General features: G+C 41.1%; 1 protein-coding gene across 2 annotated transcripts; it reads left to right on the top strand.

Annotated features, from left to right (window-relative positions):
* The first annotated feature begins 3074 nt into the window (after positions 1 to 3074).
* Positions 3075 to 17189, top strand: LOC108412344 (zinc-alpha-2-glycoprotein-like). Of its 2 annotated transcripts, none has more exons than XM_017684326.2 (7): positions 3075 to 3387; positions 4070 to 4336; positions 9588 to 9863; positions 10310 to 10594; positions 11597 to 11720; positions 13270 to 13314; positions 15302 to 17189. In XM_017684326.2, coding segments are annotated over exons 1-6 (1047 nt in total). In that variant the 5' UTR covers positions 3075 to 3293; the 3' UTR covers positions 13271 to 13314; positions 15302 to 17189. The 2 variants fall into 2 exon arrangements, with proteins under 2 accessions (XP_017539815.1, XP_017539814.1); XM_017684325.2 differs by having other exon boundaries at positions 13835 to 17189.
* Positions 17190 to 18477: the final 1288 nt, after the last annotated feature.

Here is an 18477-nt window from a genome sequence, read left to right as displayed (position 1 = left end):
TCACTTCCTGAGTAGAGGAACAGAGGCTAAAAGGAGGAAATGATAAGAAACAGAAGTGTGTAAACACAGACGAAACACAGGCGTTCATATGACTTTAGATCACCATGGAAAGGTGTGGCACTGTATCACAGTATTTGTCACAGTTGCTGAGACTGAAATTCAAGAATGAGTCTAGAACTGTTGGAGAACCACACACACAACAATGTGTCCAGGCTAAATAAAGGATATAAAAGCTTTGTGGAACAGTTCTCACAGTGAGAGCGCGGCACGACCTACACAATTTGGGTTTCGCAAAATAATAATAAAAAAAATATTTCAATAATCAAGTTTTTAGACAAGCAACATAAACACCTGTGCTACAGACACTTTAACCTGGTTTCTGGCTCAGACCGTTCACCCAAAATGCAGTGTTACAGTTTAGCCCATGGTGGGTTCACAGTAGCAGACAGAGGGTCACCCAGCAGAGAACAGAGGAACAGGAAACTGCTTGTGTTTAGTTTTTCTCTAAAGTTTTGACCAGGACTGATTTGCTAAGAGAAAATGGTGTATAGCACTCTTACTAAAGACCTCATGCCCCTCTCTTTTAGTCAGTGATAGTGATTTTGAGAAAAGAAGTTTATTCATTAATAATTCATTGTGTTGAGAAGGTTCTGCATTCCTTATAATATGACAGTAACTAGACCTCCTGCTATGTTAGAGGATCTCTTGTGGACACCATGAGACACCACAAGACATTTTTCCAGTGAGTCAGAGCGGAGCAGGAGGGGAAAAAGCAGGTTTAGCTCCTGTTTCTCCTGTCATTCTCTGTGTCCTGGGCCTTTTGTCTGCGTCCTCGTCCTGTCAGCTTTGAGCTCTCTCTGCTGTATCAGACCCTCCGTCACTCAGGGAGGAGCTGAGCTGGTCAGATCAGGAGCAGGTATATGGGGGCAGATCAGTGAGTTCAGACCAGAGCTGCTCTAAAAGAGGAAACAGAGACCTTTTCTCAACAAAGGATCATCCAAAGCGTTTTATCTGAACTAAATGAGAAAATGTTGTGAAGGGGGTGGAGGAGATGATCTGCTATGGTTTAGGCTGTTTGTGTTGAGCCCTCTTTCAACTGAACTTTGCTCTCTGCCATTAAGGTGGGCCTACGCTACAATTTTAACCCCAACAAACGACTATAACCTACGATTTTTAAAATCATAACAAAGCTGAAACCCCACAGAGGACTGATTGATATTGAAGGAGTGGGTCAAGCAGAAGTCCAGGAGGGTCCAGGAGTTCAGAACCTTTTTCATACAAACAGCGAACACAGAAAACGCTCAGTGCTTACTTTGTGTCTTGTTATGCTGGAGATTATAAACAAGTTCATTTTTCAAAATATCTTACACTTCAAGTCCAAATGTCCACTACATTGGACACTGAATATGTTTCCCATAAAATAAATGAATGTGTTATGGTGTTTATTAAGCAGCAAACACGTTTCTAACCCGTCCAGTCTCAGGACTGAGGAGGGTGCGTCTCTTGTTTTTAAGCCAGGTAACCAGCTTTCCATGAACCTGTAGGCTGTAAGTCCTCTGCCTCTATCCTGCACTCTGATTGGCCGATATGACAGAATAAGCACTACCTCACTGAAACACTGATAAAGATCCAATTTCTGACATGAACGGGTTTTTAAGCGTTCTGATCGGTCAGGACATCAACATTAACACTGATGACACTGGTGTTGTATGAATGTGGTGAAGCACCAGTGACGGTGAGTCCAGTGAATGGTATTTCAAATGAATGATATAAAATTATATTTATGGCATTATTTTCACAAAAATGTAACAAACCCATCATAAAAGCACAGAACACCAGAGACACGATGAAGTTCTGAGCTGCCTGATAAACAAAATGATTAATAAAGTAATGCAGTACAGTGAGCGAGTCAGACTCGTTTATATTTTAAGAGCTTTTAATCTTGAGTTATAGGAGTTTAAAATGAGGCCTCATGCATGTTAATGACGTCAGTGAGCGCGAACATCCAATGAGCTGATTCGCTCACCCATCAATCATCTCTCTTCAGCAGTGAAGCCCCGCAACCTGCTGCCCGAACCCCGATTACTGTAGTAAAGAGGAAATGAACAGGTGAGTTTCCTTTGCCTCCATCCTTCTGCTGTCTAATATTAGAGGAAAGTTCTGGTTCAGTGATTAGAGACTATTTAACTTCTCGTTTTTAGCCGTGACCTCCATTCACTCCCATTCATTATTATTGCCAATTGAAAGTGAGTTCCTGCTTTTTATATGCCTTGGATTTTTTAAGGAAGTCTTTGACACTATAGGGCCTGAGGTTGTAGGCATCATTAATAGCAACCTAAACATGGCAACAGTTCCCACCTATTTGAAAAAGGCATTGATCCATCCAATCATCAAAAAGCCTAGCCTGGATCCATCTGTGTGCTCTAATTACAGGCCTATCTCCAAACTTCCTTTAGATCCTTAGATTTAACAGCTGCCTTCGATACAATTGACCATAATATGCTTGTTGAGCGTTTGGAGAGTTCTACTTGAATTAAAGGCCTTGCTCTAGAGTGGTTTCAGTCCTATCTATCAGACAGGAGTTTTGTTGTTAGTAGTGGGGAGGCACTCTCGTCTGCAGCATCTCTCTCGTGTGGGGTTCCCCAGGGTTCGATCCTGGGCCCCTTTTTTTATTTACAGTGTATATGCTGCCGTTGGGGGCAGTGCAGTGTTTTTAGAAAATATGGGATCTCCTTCCATTGCTATGCTGATGATACCCACATTTATTTACCGTTGAAGAAAGAGGATGCTAGACCTTTGACCACTCTACTGAGCTTCATCGAGGAAATAAAGGCATGGATGGCTTTAAACTTTTTAAATCTAAATGAGGCCAAAACAAAAATTCTCCTATTTGGCCAGGAGAGACCTTCATGTAGTCCTCAATGGAACCTATGGACCACCTGGCTTGGTGGTCCCCAGGTCGAGGCTGAGACAGAGGGGGGACGGGGCGTTTGCTGTGGCTGCTCTGAAACTGTGGAACTCTCTTAAACCATTTTACTAGCACTAGGGGTGGAGCTCTTGTTAGTTCTGCGTGGTTTATAGCAGTAAAGAGGAAGGAAGTCTATTGCTCCAGACCGCCATGTTTTCTTTTTCTTTTTCTGTGTACGGGGCGAATCTACCCGCTACGAGCGACCACCACAGCAGAGTTTAACGGTATTTACTAACATAACCGTCTGGAGACTCAGCCTTCCGATGAGTGTCACAGCGTTAGGACCTGAATCTGCCCTGAGGATGAAGAGAGGGACACACCGAAGATGACGAGCAGCAACACGAACACAGCTTCAGCTACAGCGCTGCTGGCTTTGGCTTTGCTGCTGCTCGTTGCTGTTGCTGTTGTTGTTGTTGGCGGTGAGTTTTCTGTAGGTTCACTCTGACGGAAGTTTCTTTGAGTAAAGCGGAAGTTATGCTGGAAAGTCTCTGCCGCCGTCAGAGGCTCAGATCTCTGTGGGCTGAATATGTTTTCAGAACAAGTGTCTGAAATGAGTGTTTTACCAAGGATATGCAGGTGAGATGGCGCGGCGGTGTGGCTGACTACTGTGGCTGATATCAGGTCCACAAACAATGGAAATATATTTCCCTGGCCATAAGTGTGTGGACACCTGACTATCACACCTATATAAGCTTTTCAGACGTCCGATTCTGAAACCATATGCAGTAATAGGAGTTGCGCCCCTTTGTGGCTATAAGAGCCTCCACTCTTCTGGGAAGCTTTCCACAAGGTTTTGGAGTGTATCTGGGAATTTGTGTCCATTCAGTCAAAAGAGCATTTATGAGGTCAAGCACTGATGTTCTGGCTCACAGTCGATGTTCTTGTCCACCTCATGTTAAGAGAGTCTTGAGAGGAAATCAGATCTTGATCAGGACACCTGTATTTTATATGCTTGAGATAAATGAAGATCCAGTTTGGGTGTCATTGGAATATAAAAAGACAAAAGAATGAAGTTTTATTGTAGACCTTGATCTGAATTACTGGTCCTGTTTATTGTAGTGAAATCATTGTTTAATATCCAGTCTTTTTATTTCTCCACAGATAAACACTCCCTGTTTTATCTCTACACTATCCAGTCCAGAAACTCTACAGACAGAGTCTATGAGTTCAGTACAGTGACTCTGCTGGATGACAGACAGATTGACTCCTACAGCAGTACAGACGGGGTCAGGACTCCTAAACAGGACTGGCTGAAGGAGGTGAAGGAGCGTGAGTGGACAGCAGGCACTGATAAGCTGAAGTACGATGGACACCAGTTAAACAAGATCCTCGACATACAGATGAAGACCTTCAGACACGATGAGTCAGGTGAGAACATGCACAGCCATTTATAAAACAGGGACACTGAGTTTACCTGGATTAACATAAAAATAATAATATTAATAATAATAATAATAATAAGTAGTTATAGGGCACTTTTCACACTGGTGGCAGCTCAAATTGCTTTACAGACGGGTGAAATTTTACAGCGATAGACAAGACCATGACAGATCAAAGTATTTTATCAGTCAAGCTGAGTTCAGTTCCAGTGAAGTTGGGACGTTGTGTAAAACATAAATAAAAACAGAATAGGATGATTTGCAAATCCTTTTCAACCGATATTTATTTGAATACACTACAAAGACGAGATATTTAATGTTCAAACGGATAAAATTGATTTGTTTTTTGCAAATATTCACTCATTTTGAATTTGATGCCTGCAACACGTTCCAAAGAAGTTGGGGCAGGGGCGTGTTTACCACTGTGTTACATCACCTTTCCTTTTAACAACACTCAATAAGCGTTTGGGAACTGAGGACACTGATTGTTGAAGCTTTGAAGGTGGAATTCTTTCCCATTCTTGCTTGATGTACAGCTTCAGCTGCTCAGCAGTCCGGGGTCTCCGTTGTCGTATTTTGTGCTTCATAACGCGCCACACATATTCAATGGGAGACCGGTCTGGACTGCAGGCAGGCCAGTCTAGTACCCGCACTCTTTTACTACGAAGCCACGCTGTTGTAACACGTGCAGAATGTGGCTTGGCATCGTCTTGCTGAAATAAGCAGGACGTCCCTGAAAAAGACGTTGCTTGGATGGCAGCAGATGTTGCTCCAAAACCTGTATGTACCTTTCAGCATTAATGGTGCCTTCACAGATGTGCAGGTTACCCCTGCCATGGGCACTAACACACCCCACACCATCAGAGATGCTGGCTTTTGAACTTTGCGCTGATACAATCCGGACAGTCCTTTTCCTCTTTGGCCCGGAGGACACGACGTCCATGATTTCCAGAAACAGTGTGAAATGTGGACTCGTCAGGCCACAGGACACTTTTCCACTTTGCGTCAGTCCATCTCAGATGAGCTCTGGCCCACAGAAGCCGGCGGCGTTTCTGGGTGGTGTTGATATGTGGCTTTCGCTTTGCATGGCAGAGTTTTAACCTGCACTTGTAGATGGAGCGACAAACTGAGTTCACTGACAGTGGTTTTCTGAAATGTTCCTGAGCCCATGTGGGAATATGCGTTACAGAATGATGTCGGTTTTTAATGCAGAGCCGCCTGAGGGATGGAAGGTCACGGGCATTCAGTGCTGGTTTTCTGCCTTGCTGCTTATCTGCAGAGATTTCTCCAGATTCTCTGAATCTTTTGATGATATTATGGACTGTAGATGATAAATCCCTAAATTCCTTGCAATTGCACATTGAGAAATATTGTTCTCAACAGTGTTGTTCACAAAGTGGTGAACCTTGCCCCGTCCTTGCTTGTGAACGACTGAGCCTTTCAGGGATGCTCCCTTTATACCCAATCATGACACTCACCTGTTTCCAGTTAAAATGTTCACCTGTGGAATGTTCCAAACAGGTGTTTTTGAGCATTCCTCAACTTTCACAGTCTTTGGTTGCCCCTGTCCCAACTTCTTTGGAACATGCTGCAGGCATCAAATTCAAAATGAGTGAATATTTGCAAAAAGTTTATCCGTTTGAACATTAAATATTTTGTCTTTGTAGTGTATTCAGTTGAATATCGGTTGAAAAGGATTTGCAAATCATCATATTCTGTTTTTATTCATGTTTTACACAAGATCTCAACTTCATTGGAATTGGGGTTGTATCTCTTGTTCCGTTTTACTAAAGGTGTTTGCAGAAGGTCATTATTAGCAGATCCCAGATCACATGCTGGAGCATAGACAGGCATTCTGTGATCTAAGTGGTGCGTTAAGGTCATTTAGAGCTTTAAAAACTAGTAGCAGAGCTTTAAAATCCATCCTGAATGATCCAGGCAGTGTAGCTCTTTTAAAGCAGGACTGATCTGATCTCTGTTTAGTTTTTATTAGGATGCTGCTGAGTTCTGCACAAGCTGTAAAAGATGTACTGTTTTCTTAGGAGGTCCGGTAAGAAGACCATTACAGTGATCAACTCTGACTGTAACAAATGCATAAAAAAGTTTCTCTGCTTCGATCTGAGAGAGAAAAGCTGAACTTAAATGATTTTCTAAGGTGATAAAATCTGCTTTAATGACTGTTTACATGCAGATTGAACAGAGCTCAGGCTTCTACTGCAGGTTTGGTCTCGGGGGAAAAACACACACACTGTTACCTCACTCACCTAACACAGTTCCCACTGTAAAACTAGCCACCACAAAAACACACACATTCTTTCACAACACAAGTCCTTAGCCTAGAGAAAAGAGCCCAATGCTATTATTTATTTTTCTGTAACTAAATAGAACATGCCGTGCTCAACAGGCCTGGAACATTAGTTATAGATTATATCTGGCTACCTTTTTAAGTGGTCAGTGTTTTTTTTTTTTTTCTTTTCTTTAATGATCTCACAGCAAGTTAAGTAAAGCCCATTCAGCACCACAGTGACATATTATATTATACAGTGGGGCAAAAAAGTATTTAGTCAGCCACTGATTGTGCAAGTTCTCCTACTTAGAAAGATGAGAGACGTCTGTAATTTTCATCATAGCTACACTTCAACTATGAGAGACAATGAGAAAAAAAAATCCAGGAAATCACATTGTAGGATTTTTAAAGAATTAATTTGTAAATTATGGTGGAAAATAAGTATTTGGTCAATAACAAAAGTTCAACTCAATACTTTGTAACATAACCTTTGTTGGCAATGACAGAGGTCAAACGTTTCCTGCAAGTCTTCACCAGGTTTGCACACTGTAGCTGGTACTTTGGCCCGTTCCTCCTGCAGATCTCCTCTAGAGCAGTGATGTTTTGGGGCTGTCGCTGGGCAACACGGACTTTCAACTCCCTCCACAAATTTTCTGTGGGGTTGAGGTCTGGAGACTGGCTAGGCCACTCCAGGACCTTGAAATGCTTTTCACGGAGCCACTCATTTGTTGCCCGAGCGGTGTGTTTGGGATCATTGTCATGCTGGAAGACCCAGCCACGTTCCGTCTTCAATGCTCTCAATGATGGAAGGAGGTTTTGGCTTAAAATCTCACGATACATGGCCCCGTTCATTCTTCCCTCAACACGGATCAGCCGTCCTGTCCCCTTTGCAGAAAAACAGCTCCAAAGCCTGATGTTTCCACCTCCATGCTTCACAGTAGGTATGGCGTTCTTGAGATGCAACTCAGCATTCTTCTTCCTCCAAACACGACGAGTTGAGTTTTTACCAAAAAGTTCTATTTTGGTTTCATCTGACCACATGATATTCTCCCAGTCCTCTTCTGGATCATCCATATGCTCTCTGGTAAACTTCAGACGGGCCTGGACATGTACTGGCGTAAGCAGGGGGACACGCCTGGCACTGCAGGATTTGAGTCCCTCTCGGCGTAGTGTATTACTGAGGGTAGCATTTGTTACTTTGGTCCCAGCTTTCTGCAGGTCATTCATCAGGTCCCTCCGTGTAGTTCTGGGATTTTTGCTCACTATTCTCATGATCATTTTGACCCCCCGGGATGAGATCTTGCGTGGGCCCCCAGATCGAGGGAGATTATCAATGGTCTTGTATGTCTTCCATTTTCTTACAATTGCTCCCACAATTGATTTATTCCCACCAACCTGCTTGCCTATTGTAGATTCCACAATTTTCTTCCTGGTGTCCTTCGACAGCTCTTTGGTCTTGGCCGTGGTTGAGTTTGGAATCTGACTGTTTGAAGCTGCGGACAGGTGTCTTTTATACAGATAACGAGTGGAGGACAGAAGAGCTTCTTAAAGGAGAAGTTACAGGTCTGTGAGAGCCAGAAATCTTGCTTGTTTGTGGGTGACCAAATACTTATTTTCCACCATAATTTACAAATAAATTCTTTAAAAATCCTGCAATGTGATTTCCTGGATTTTTTTCCTATATTGCCTCTCATAGTTGAAGTGTAGCTATGATGAAGATTACAGACCTCTCTCATCTTTCTAAGTAGGAGAACTTGCACAATCAGTGGCTGACTAAATACTTTTTTGCCCCACTGTATTATATATTATATTAGCCAGTGTTGGCACGTCTCCACTATTAGTGCATTTCTTTTCCAAATTGAGACAAAACAGTATCAGAATTACTTTAATCACAGAGAGCACATGTTAAAATAAACCCAACATCCAATGAAACATTTCCCTATAAAGCCCACATCCTTTCTTTACAGGCAAAGCATTAACCCCAGTGAAGACGACATACACAACAATTAGATTAAATACACAGAAAGATAGAAAAAGCAGCAAACTGTGAAGCTGCTTAGCTAAAGTAGACTGCCACGGTATAAAACCTGAAAGCTTGAGCGAGATAATGAAGAATAGTGTAACGGTTACTAAGCAGTGATTGGAGCTGAAAAATATACTGAAAGACGTCAACAAACCACAGGCCGTTTCAAAGCTTTACTGACCGAGCTGTGGACTGGGATGTGTATTTAATAAAGTTTGGAACGGATTACGTTTTTACTCAGGCCGGCTACCAGGCTGTGCCAAGTCACTTGAACTTTGGCATTGAGGTCTAACAAGGTCTGCAGGGCTGAGCCTTCAAGCACTGATTCTAACTGCGCTTAAAAGTGGCTCTGACCGCTGAGTGAGCATTCGCCACGGCTCAGGCTGACCCTTCGTCTTTGGTTCTTTCGCCAATTCTGACACCATGTGTAGCGTTCTCCAAAGAAACTTGGAGATGTTGAGGTTCTGGTCCATAACTCTTCATTAAGAGTCACAGCAGCTTGGGTCTAACAAGGAGGAACATGCATACTCCTCTCTTAGCTCACTTGCTTAACAGCTGGCTCTCTCTGTTAAGCTCGGCACCACCAGAAACACACACCCCTTCAAAATACAAGTACTTAGCCTGAGCTACAGAACGTGGCCCAGCGCTGTTATTTATTTATTAGTGACAATAAAAAGAGCGATATGTAAAGATTCAAATGTTACACAGGTCGATTACCTGCATACAGCCAGTGCAGCACTGATGTGCACTAAAGGAAGCGTGTCCTGATGTTATAATTCACTGCTACCTCGATTGTTTTGGACATTTATTATTTATTGTTATTGACTTGTTTTATTTTAATGCTATTTTAATGTCTATGAGGTTATTTGCTGTAACACACAGATAACCTGCGTCTGGCTTTGCTCACATGAATCATTCTTTATATTTCAGATGGTCACACTCTGCAGTGGAGAATCGGCTGTGAGGGTGAAAAACATTCGGACGGCTCAGTGTCAGTGTTGAACTGCATTAATGAATACGGCTACGACGGACAGAGTTTAATCTCCTATAACTGGACCTCGAGGAAATGGTCAGCGCCAGTCGGTCAGGATGGGGTAACAGAGGAGTGGAACGCTGGACGTGGTCAGAACGCTGTTCAGAGATGTGAAGAGTGTGAGCACTGGCTGAAGATTTATTTACAGTACAACACCACTGAAACCAAACAGAGTGAGTATTCAGAATCTTGCCTTAATCAGATTAATAATTAATTTATTATTACTATTAGCTGATTAATAGTGGTCATAGAAGTTGATTATGGGGGTATTTAGCAAAAACCACCAGTAAATCTAGAACCCAGAAGCATTAAACTCTTCAGACGTCTCTGAACAATTCTGACGTTTCTCTCCAAGTTTCTCTAGAACGGAGCGTCCCACACCAAACCACTCTGAACGACTCTGTTTACATCCTCACCGTTTAATTATGCAGAATCTCTCTGTATCTGTATATTTTAACTGTAAAAGCAGCAAATTATGAAATGATGCAGTTATGACACAGAAATTCACAATATTATCACCAGAACTTGAATACATGGATGAACAGTGCACACATTTCTGTGTCAGAACATCTCACTTATTCTGAGGAAATGTTTCATTGTGCTTTTGTTTTCTCTTCAGGTGAAGTGGATGTTTATGTGTTTGTGAAGAAATCTGTAACTGACCTGAAGAAGCTGACCCTGACCTGCCTGGCCACGGGCTTCTACCCCAAAGACATGGAGATTAAAGTGAGAAAGGTCACCACTTCACTGCCTGAACATCTACTAAGATCTTCAGGAGTCAGACCCAATGATGATGGAACCTACCAGCTGAGGAAGAGTGTGGAGATAAATGAGGGTGAAGCAGCAGATTATGACTGTTATGTGACTCACAGCTCCATCAGCACACCAGTAATTAAACAGTGGGGTGAGTATATCTGTTGATATTTGTAGTTTGTAGCTGATTGAAAGCCAGTTTGAGGAGATTCTAGTCTCCTGAAGTTACTGCAGTTATTGGTGTGCTGTAATTGGTATCTTTAAATTACAGCAGTAGAATAGTAGATGTACAAAAACCAAAAATCAGCAAATAATATATTTCATAAGTTAAACTTCTGAACGTTGTCTGATTTAATCAACATCAGTATGGATCATTCACGCAAATTGGCTCAAACAGCTGTTCACAAATAAAATAATCATTTTTCATTGAAATACAAAAATTCTACATAATTGAGTTCAGGTGTAAACAGTGATTCAGAGCAGTTTGGTGTGAAATGGTTCAGATGTCTTTACAGCGGTGGTGATGGGAACCAGGGGTCACCATGACTACAACACAGATATAGACATTTTATTTACCATCCAAATCAGATGCTGGGAAAATGATAGAAAAAAAAGTTTTCTTTTTTGCCTCACAACCCTGCATGTATCCCTCCACCATGAATAGATAGATAGATAGATAGATAGATAGATAGATAGATAGATAGATAGATAGATAGATCACTTTATTAATCCCACAAGAAAATGTGGTGTAAAATTTTACACCAAAATCTTTTCTGAGTTGTACAGTACATCTTGCAGTACGTCTTGCAGTAGGTCGTACAGGAGGTCTTGCAGTAGGTCGTACATTAGGTCATACAGGGGGTCTTGCAGTAGGTCGTGCAGTAGGTCGTGCAGGAGGTCGTGCAGGAGGTCGTGCAGGAGGTCGTGCAGTAGGTCGTACAGTAGGTCTTGCAGTAAATCTTCGATTAGATCACACTAAATCCTGAACTCTGAGTGTGGTATATTGGTTGTAATGGTAGAAGTGCAATAAAGATCCAGACTCACCCGGATTTGTTTAAGTATCTGTTTCCACAGGATGAAGCTTGTCTGGAATGATGGATGAATTTCAGTCATTTTAACCAAATGGTGATCTTTTTATTTTTTTTGTCTGCAGATGGAAAATGCAGTAACTGCCAGAGCCGTCTGATTAGAAGAGTAATTGTAGGATTGATTGTAGGAGTGACTATAGGAATGGTGCTGCTCCAGGTTGGATTTATGCTGGTAAAACATGAGAACTAGTGAGTATAGTCTCTATCAATACAGATTCTGTTCAAAGAAAGAACATTAACAGTGTCTCTAGTACCCACAGAGCGGCCCTCCTGTACATGCTCGTGTCATTAGCGTAGAATAGTCACTTAATATTTAAATTGTTTACTGTGTCTCATTGCTAATTTAGTCTTATTCCAGCTGTTATTTAGGGCTGCAACAATATGTAATCATATTTGATCATTAAAATATTCAAAATGCTTTAAAAATAAGCTTACAGGGACTTTTAAGTGTTTTTATGTTTTATCTCTAAACAGTGAGTCACCACTAGCAGCGCATCTAAAGAGCAAGGCCTGCAGGTCACACAAAAAATCATAGCTAGACTTTGTTCATGTCAGTCAAATAGTGATTTCTCAGCAGTGGTCAGAGGTAGAGCAGTGGAGACTCTGGTTAGTGAGCCGTCCTTCCAGAGTGGACAGAACCTTAAAACAGCCCCAGCCTTTAAGGCAGAGGCAGCTGAGTTTAGTGCACGCTCAGGTAGAGGTCGGTAGTGTGAGATGCTTTCAGTTTAAACTTGTTGGGATAATCTACGTCCAGCTGACTCACATGAACATCTGCAGAGATTCTATCTGTGACTTTTATTCTTTATGAAATAGATCCAGTTTGTTAATTCATAGTTTTATAGTTTTTACTTTCAGATAAAAAAGACAATCATCATCAAACTCTAGCTTAAATAGGAATAAGTAGTTCATCACTTCGGTTTCAGGTGGTCAGTAGTTGGGCGTGTTATTTCCATTATGGTTTTAAAAATATGTAAACAAGAAATGTTTATACAGTAAACAAATGGCTAAATATATTCATCATTTTAATTAACATACTTTTTTTAAAATCTCTAATTCAGAACTTGAAAGGGAGCGATGCAAGCCTGCAGCTGAGTGTTACTGTCATTTCACACTTCGTTTAAAAAGACGATTCAGCTTTGTTGATCAGAACTGCCCACTGCCCTCTTTAACCTCAGCCTGGGTGTGTTTTAGTGACGCCCCCAAGTGGTCAGCAGGTCAGGGAAGTGATTCAGCTCCTAGACAGTGAACGGCTACTGCAGGGGTTGAATATATATGGATAAAATCTAAAACCTCAAACTCTAAAACAAGCACACTGAACTTTACAGGGTTCAGATTCATTTACAGTTCAGATCTGTTTTAATTTGAGGACTTTCAGTTAAAGGATCCTGAAATCTCAGCAGCCCTGCTGCCCCCGTCCTGCCTCAACAGGCCTGTTAGTGCTGTTCTGCCCTCACAGTGTGTTCAGGCTTTGACCACACCCTCTACAGAGACACACTACTGTACATTTAACACACAGTTACTGTTTATTTACTGAATTTAACATATTGGGGAAAAATAAAGCTTAAAACGTGACCTGTGAAAAAGTTACGGCACATTTTCTATTTTATGATGAACTCATGTGATTTAGCTTTACTGTAAGTGGACACTGGTCCTAAGGGGGGGTTTTCTCTGTTTTACCCCTTTTCTCCTTTAATTATTTCTCATTCATAGTAAACTGTGTGTAAAACTTTCTCCTCAGGTGGGGAGACTCCTGTGGTGAACTGTGCGCTACTCCCATGATCAGGTGAGATGAATTAGCCTGTAATTGTGGTCTGAGCTCTGAGTCTCTACACACTGAGACGTCTTTACTCAACTGCTGTGTTTATCAGGGTGATGAGCTGCACTGTCGGCTCTGCTGATTTAACAGCTTAAAGCTTTTTTCTGTGCTTTTATTGGTAAATTAAATTCCAGTGAATAGAATAGAAAATGCTTTGTGTGAATCAGTTCAGTGGGATGTTTCTCCTCCATTTACTGTAAATTTACAGTAGAGTTTTGAAAGCTGACACAGTCTAGACAGACACACAGATCTCACACATGCTGAAAACATAACTTACCAGCAGAAGAACTTTGAGGATCAGGTAAACGTTTCACTGAAGCAGTTCTTTAAGATTTTCCTCCTCGCAGCATCTGCGACTCACTGAGTACCAAACACAACCTCACGTTTCATTATAGATCTGAAATAAAGCTAACAGAGATAAACAGATCAGTTATGATGTAGAGCGTCAGTGTTTATTGGTGTCACACTGACATTGTTCTGCTTTCAGGTGGATGGACAGACAGTGGACTCACAGACGCTAATCAGGACAGTATCTATTCCAGAATAACTTCATAATCTGATCATTAACTCCAGATCAGAAAACAGCGTCACACAAACATCCTAACTAGACTAAACCTCTTAAACCCTGTCCTAACTTTAGGATGAAGGCCTAAGTGCAGTGTTTTACTGGCTTTGTCAGCTTTTGAGCACAATTTACACGGTTTAAACGGCGCTCAGACGCAGCATGAACTCGGCCTCAGGACACTGCTGTTCCATCAGGAACTTTCTGTGGTTCTTTCTCCACAGAGATGATCCACAAATAGGACATAGAAGCTTCACCTGTGGCTTCAGCAACTGCAAAATTAATATAATATAATAATATATATTAATATATAATATAAAGATATGATGACCACAAAGGGACCAAAGGACCCCTCTGTACTGAATTCAGTGGTTTTGTGGAGTTAATAATGCAAATAATAGTAAATTAAGTTAAATTAAACTTTTAAAGAAGATTACTGCTCATTTTCACTCCTGATATGAGTTTATTACTCATATTACTCATGGTTTGCTGATCTTACTGATACATTTTCTTCTTCTGAAATCACTCTTTCCCTACTGAAATCACTCTTTTCCTACAGAAATCACTCTTTCTTCTGAAATCACTTTCTCCTCTGAAATTGCTTTTTCTTCTGAAGCAAAAACACACAGACACACACACACACACACACACACACACACACACACACACACACACACACACACATTCTCTAAGTCACTTCTCCTTCTGGGTCGTGGGGGGTGCTGGAGCCTATCCCAGCTGTCATCAGGTGGAAGGCAGGATGCACCCTGAACAGACTGCCAGTCCATCGCAGGACGTGAAGCAAAAATCTATCAGCAAAATCAGCAAATAAAAGAAATGAAAGTAAAAACTGGCAAAACGACTAAAATTCATATCAAATGAGGGAAAATGAGTCGAAATCTGTTTGAAAATTTTAATTTAACTCTTAATTTGAATTTGCAGAATATTTTGGACATTTTGATTTAAAAATGTTTTGTTTGTGGATTTTATTTGAAACTTTTGGCACAATTTTTTTTGCTCTTTGGTGCCACCTAGCTGTGATTGTGGGTAGCTGCGCTAAAGAGGGAGTGAGCTAATAGTGAATATTCAGGAGAACAGGAAGTCGCATTCAGGACTACTTTATTCTACATGAACGCCATGGAGCGTTTTAGCGTTTCAGTCCTCTTAATCCTTAAACCCCTCAGAGACCGCTTCACCTGTGGGTCTTGCACTGTGTGCAGTTATTTTCAGGTGTTAATATTTCGTGTGTACAGTATTTCTGATGGTGATCTGGTTACTGTCGGAGCAGAGCCTCAGGCACCGCTGCCAAGCTGGTTTGTTTTCAGTCCAGCTTTCTAGCCTTCTGTTTTTCTGCTTTTGTTTTAACTGTTTTTAACCTGTTTTATCTGTCAGATTGATCCGTCTGAGTCTCTGCACTGACTCCCCTAATCCACAGACGACTTGTTTAATTTAATTTAACTCTGGGAGGTGTTTCTCCCCAATGCCTCTCCTCAGCTCTCCAGCTGGATTTGATGGCAGAGCGAGGCTGAGCTGAGAGGTTAATGAACTCGAAGGAAGAATCTTCGATCTTCCCAGATCAAAGGCGACGAGGATCTCCTCGACTCCTTGCTGGCTACAACTCAGGCGATCAGCACCGGGCTAGACGGCAGTCTTCCTCGAACGGCTGTTGTGGCTGTCCAGAGGTCTAAACCCAAGGCCAGAGGTCTAAACCCAAGGCCAGAGGTCTAAACCCAAGGCCAGGGAGGTGTGCAGCTCCACGCTGCGCCAGACTGAGCCGAGGTCTGCTGCAGATGGGGGTTTGTGTGGTGTAGTGATGGTTCGGTCACGAACGATCCGGCTCTTTGAAGTGAACGACGGGAGCCGTTCTTTTATTATTTTTTTTTTGGAAGCCGCACGTACTTGTATGAGTCTACCGTGTGTCTACACGGACCATTTTGTCCTTTCAAAGTTATGAAATCTCAGAAAAGTGAAATATTGTGTGTATATCGTGTATCATAAGAATGTCTTTAAGTATCATAATGTCATATATTTGCTATATTGTCCAGCCTGTTATTCAGCAGCTCTCTAATGTCTTCTGCCTCATATTTCTAGGCCTGTGTGAGACCCAGTTAGGATTAACACAGTTTATCTAACAGATTGTGACCGGTAGGACCTGTCTAATGGGGGGCAGTTCCCCTCCAGACCCTTTAGTGGTAACACCAGGGAGTGTGGGGGAAGTGTCTAGGGAGGAGGCTGCATCGTTGATGTCGTCATGCGCAGCGCTGCAGTAGTGACGCAATCCACTGATTGGTCGTGGCTTTATGTTCTACCGGTCCTGCGCGTTGATGATGGTGAGCGTTAGCTGTGTGTGTGTGGCGCTGCGTCGCCATTTCACTGTGTAAGTACACATTTAGTGGCTTGTGGTGTTACTAAAGTTGAATATTGGTAACTGATGTTAGTTTAACACCTTACAGATCAAGAGCTCTGCCTGAGAGTCTTGGAGCACTTTTTATGGGTACTTTGTGTGGGGTCAAGAGATTTTATGAACTGGGGAAGCAAGACAGTAGCAACAAGCCTGACGCGTTCTAGGTTGGTATTTTAGGGAGCGAGTGCTTGAAGGTAATGTGGTGAGTGGTTGTGCCTGAGTCTTCCTTTGTTAGGTAGGGAATGTGTACAAGTTAGTGTCTTGTTTTTGTTGTATTCCTCTGCTATAGGTTACCTCATCGGCACCAGTCGCTGTTTTGTTATATTGTTTTTTTATTTATTTTTTTTGTTTGGGTTATTTTTATTGTTTGCTGTATTTTTTTTTATTATAATAACAATAATAACCTATTGTTATTGTTTTAGTTCTTCCTGTGTCTATTTGAGACAGGCAGTTGAGTGATATGCCTGGTTTTGCCACTGCCTGAAGAATTTACTCTCCAAGTGAGCTTGGAAACTGAAGGAATATTATATATTTTTAACTAGAATAAACAAGTGTGAATTTTATTCTGTGATTATTAATAACGAGTAATAACGAGCAAGTGGTACATGTATTGCTGTGTGTAATTTTCACATGTCCACTTAAAGCTGTTCCAAGTATCAATTGTGAAGTTCTATTGGTGCTCTGTTATGTTTTTGTTATGTTTTTATGTTAAGTGTTCCAACAATTCTTTAATTGATTTATTACTATTATTGCAAGTATGTACTTTTGTTTCAGTATTCTTTGTATCTTTTTAGGTTGTATGAGTATTTACCACTAAATTATGCTTGTGTCATCACCAATGTTGTTTTATGAAGAGAAATAAAGGAAATTTCAGGAGTACTGTTTTATTGTCATTGAAAATGCCAGAATATTTTGACATTGATTGAATGTTGTGAAACAGTGCTTTAAGTATGATATAGATTTAACACATAAAGGTAATATTAACATCACGAATGTTACAACAGGCACACAGCATATAACAGTAATACTAAATGAAGAGGAATCATTTTCTATGAATCAAGCACTTTATTTTGCTGTGTTTGCAGTACATTGTCCTTCCTTAGATTCTTCAGATTATGGGAAACCATAACAGTGACTAATTTTTACAGTTAGACTCTTAAAGTACAAAGACATACATGGTTGGATAAGTACAAATTATACAGTCATCAGTCATAAAGTCAAAATCTCCATTACTGTATATGTACAATTTCAGCTAGGACAGTAAATACTTTCAAATATGAATTCTGTTGTAGGGGTAACACTATGTGCTCTTTTTAAGGATTAATTGTATCACCTGTTGCTACCTGATGTAGAGCTAGGCAGTACGACAAATCGAGAGTCAGGTCTGTCCCCAGATTAGTAGCTGCTCTAAACACTGGACATCACTTGAACCACAAAACATTCATTTTGATAGCCAGAACTAAGACGCTGGATGGGATGATGGCTTCAGAGACGAGCATGTGCCAAAACAACAAATAAAAACTGCTAATAGTTTTACAGAAACTAAACTTCAAAAGAAAATGAAACAAAAATACAAAAGCTAGCCTAACTCTTTACACACAAACAGGAGAAAAAAGGACTAAAACAAGGCACTCGTCCCCTACTTCTCCCAAAATCACAGTTTCACAGATTCTTTTGTCACAATTTGCAAGTGAAGATTTCAGTGAAGTATGCTGGTGTACTTTAGAGAGGTGCCCTTGCAGGTGATGTGACAGCAGAGAGAGCCCTGAACATCTTCTTGGATAGTGGGTCAGTTAGTTCTTGCTTACAGCACTGTGCACCCATGTGGCCAATTAGAGATCTGCACACAAGGCAACAAAAGGTGGAAAACACAAAATGTGCCAAGAGACTTTCAGAAAGGTCAATACATCTGTGGGTCCTAATACATAATACAAGAGATGATTGTGATGTCAAACTTTTAAAATTCTTTTAAAATGATTAGAACAATTAAAGCTATAGTTTTAAACCCTAATGACTGGTATTACAAATATTTGTTTTCAACGTCTGGAGAAATTGCAAAACATATTTGTACAGGTAGTTGTAACAATACTTGTAGGTAGGACAGTGATGAGCAATGCATTTGTTTGGAAATATAAAGTGGCTTGAAGAGCAGTGCTGTGGGAAT

Source organism: Pygocentrus nattereri, chromosome 11 (assembly GCF_015220715.1).
Source record: "Pygocentrus nattereri isolate fPygNat1 chromosome 11, fPygNat1.pri, whole genome shotgun sequence".
Classification (NCBI taxonomy): Eukaryota; Metazoa; Chordata; class Actinopteri; order Characiformes; family Serrasalmidae; genus Pygocentrus; species Pygocentrus nattereri.
This window is presented reverse-complemented; position numbering and strand designations above follow the sequence as displayed.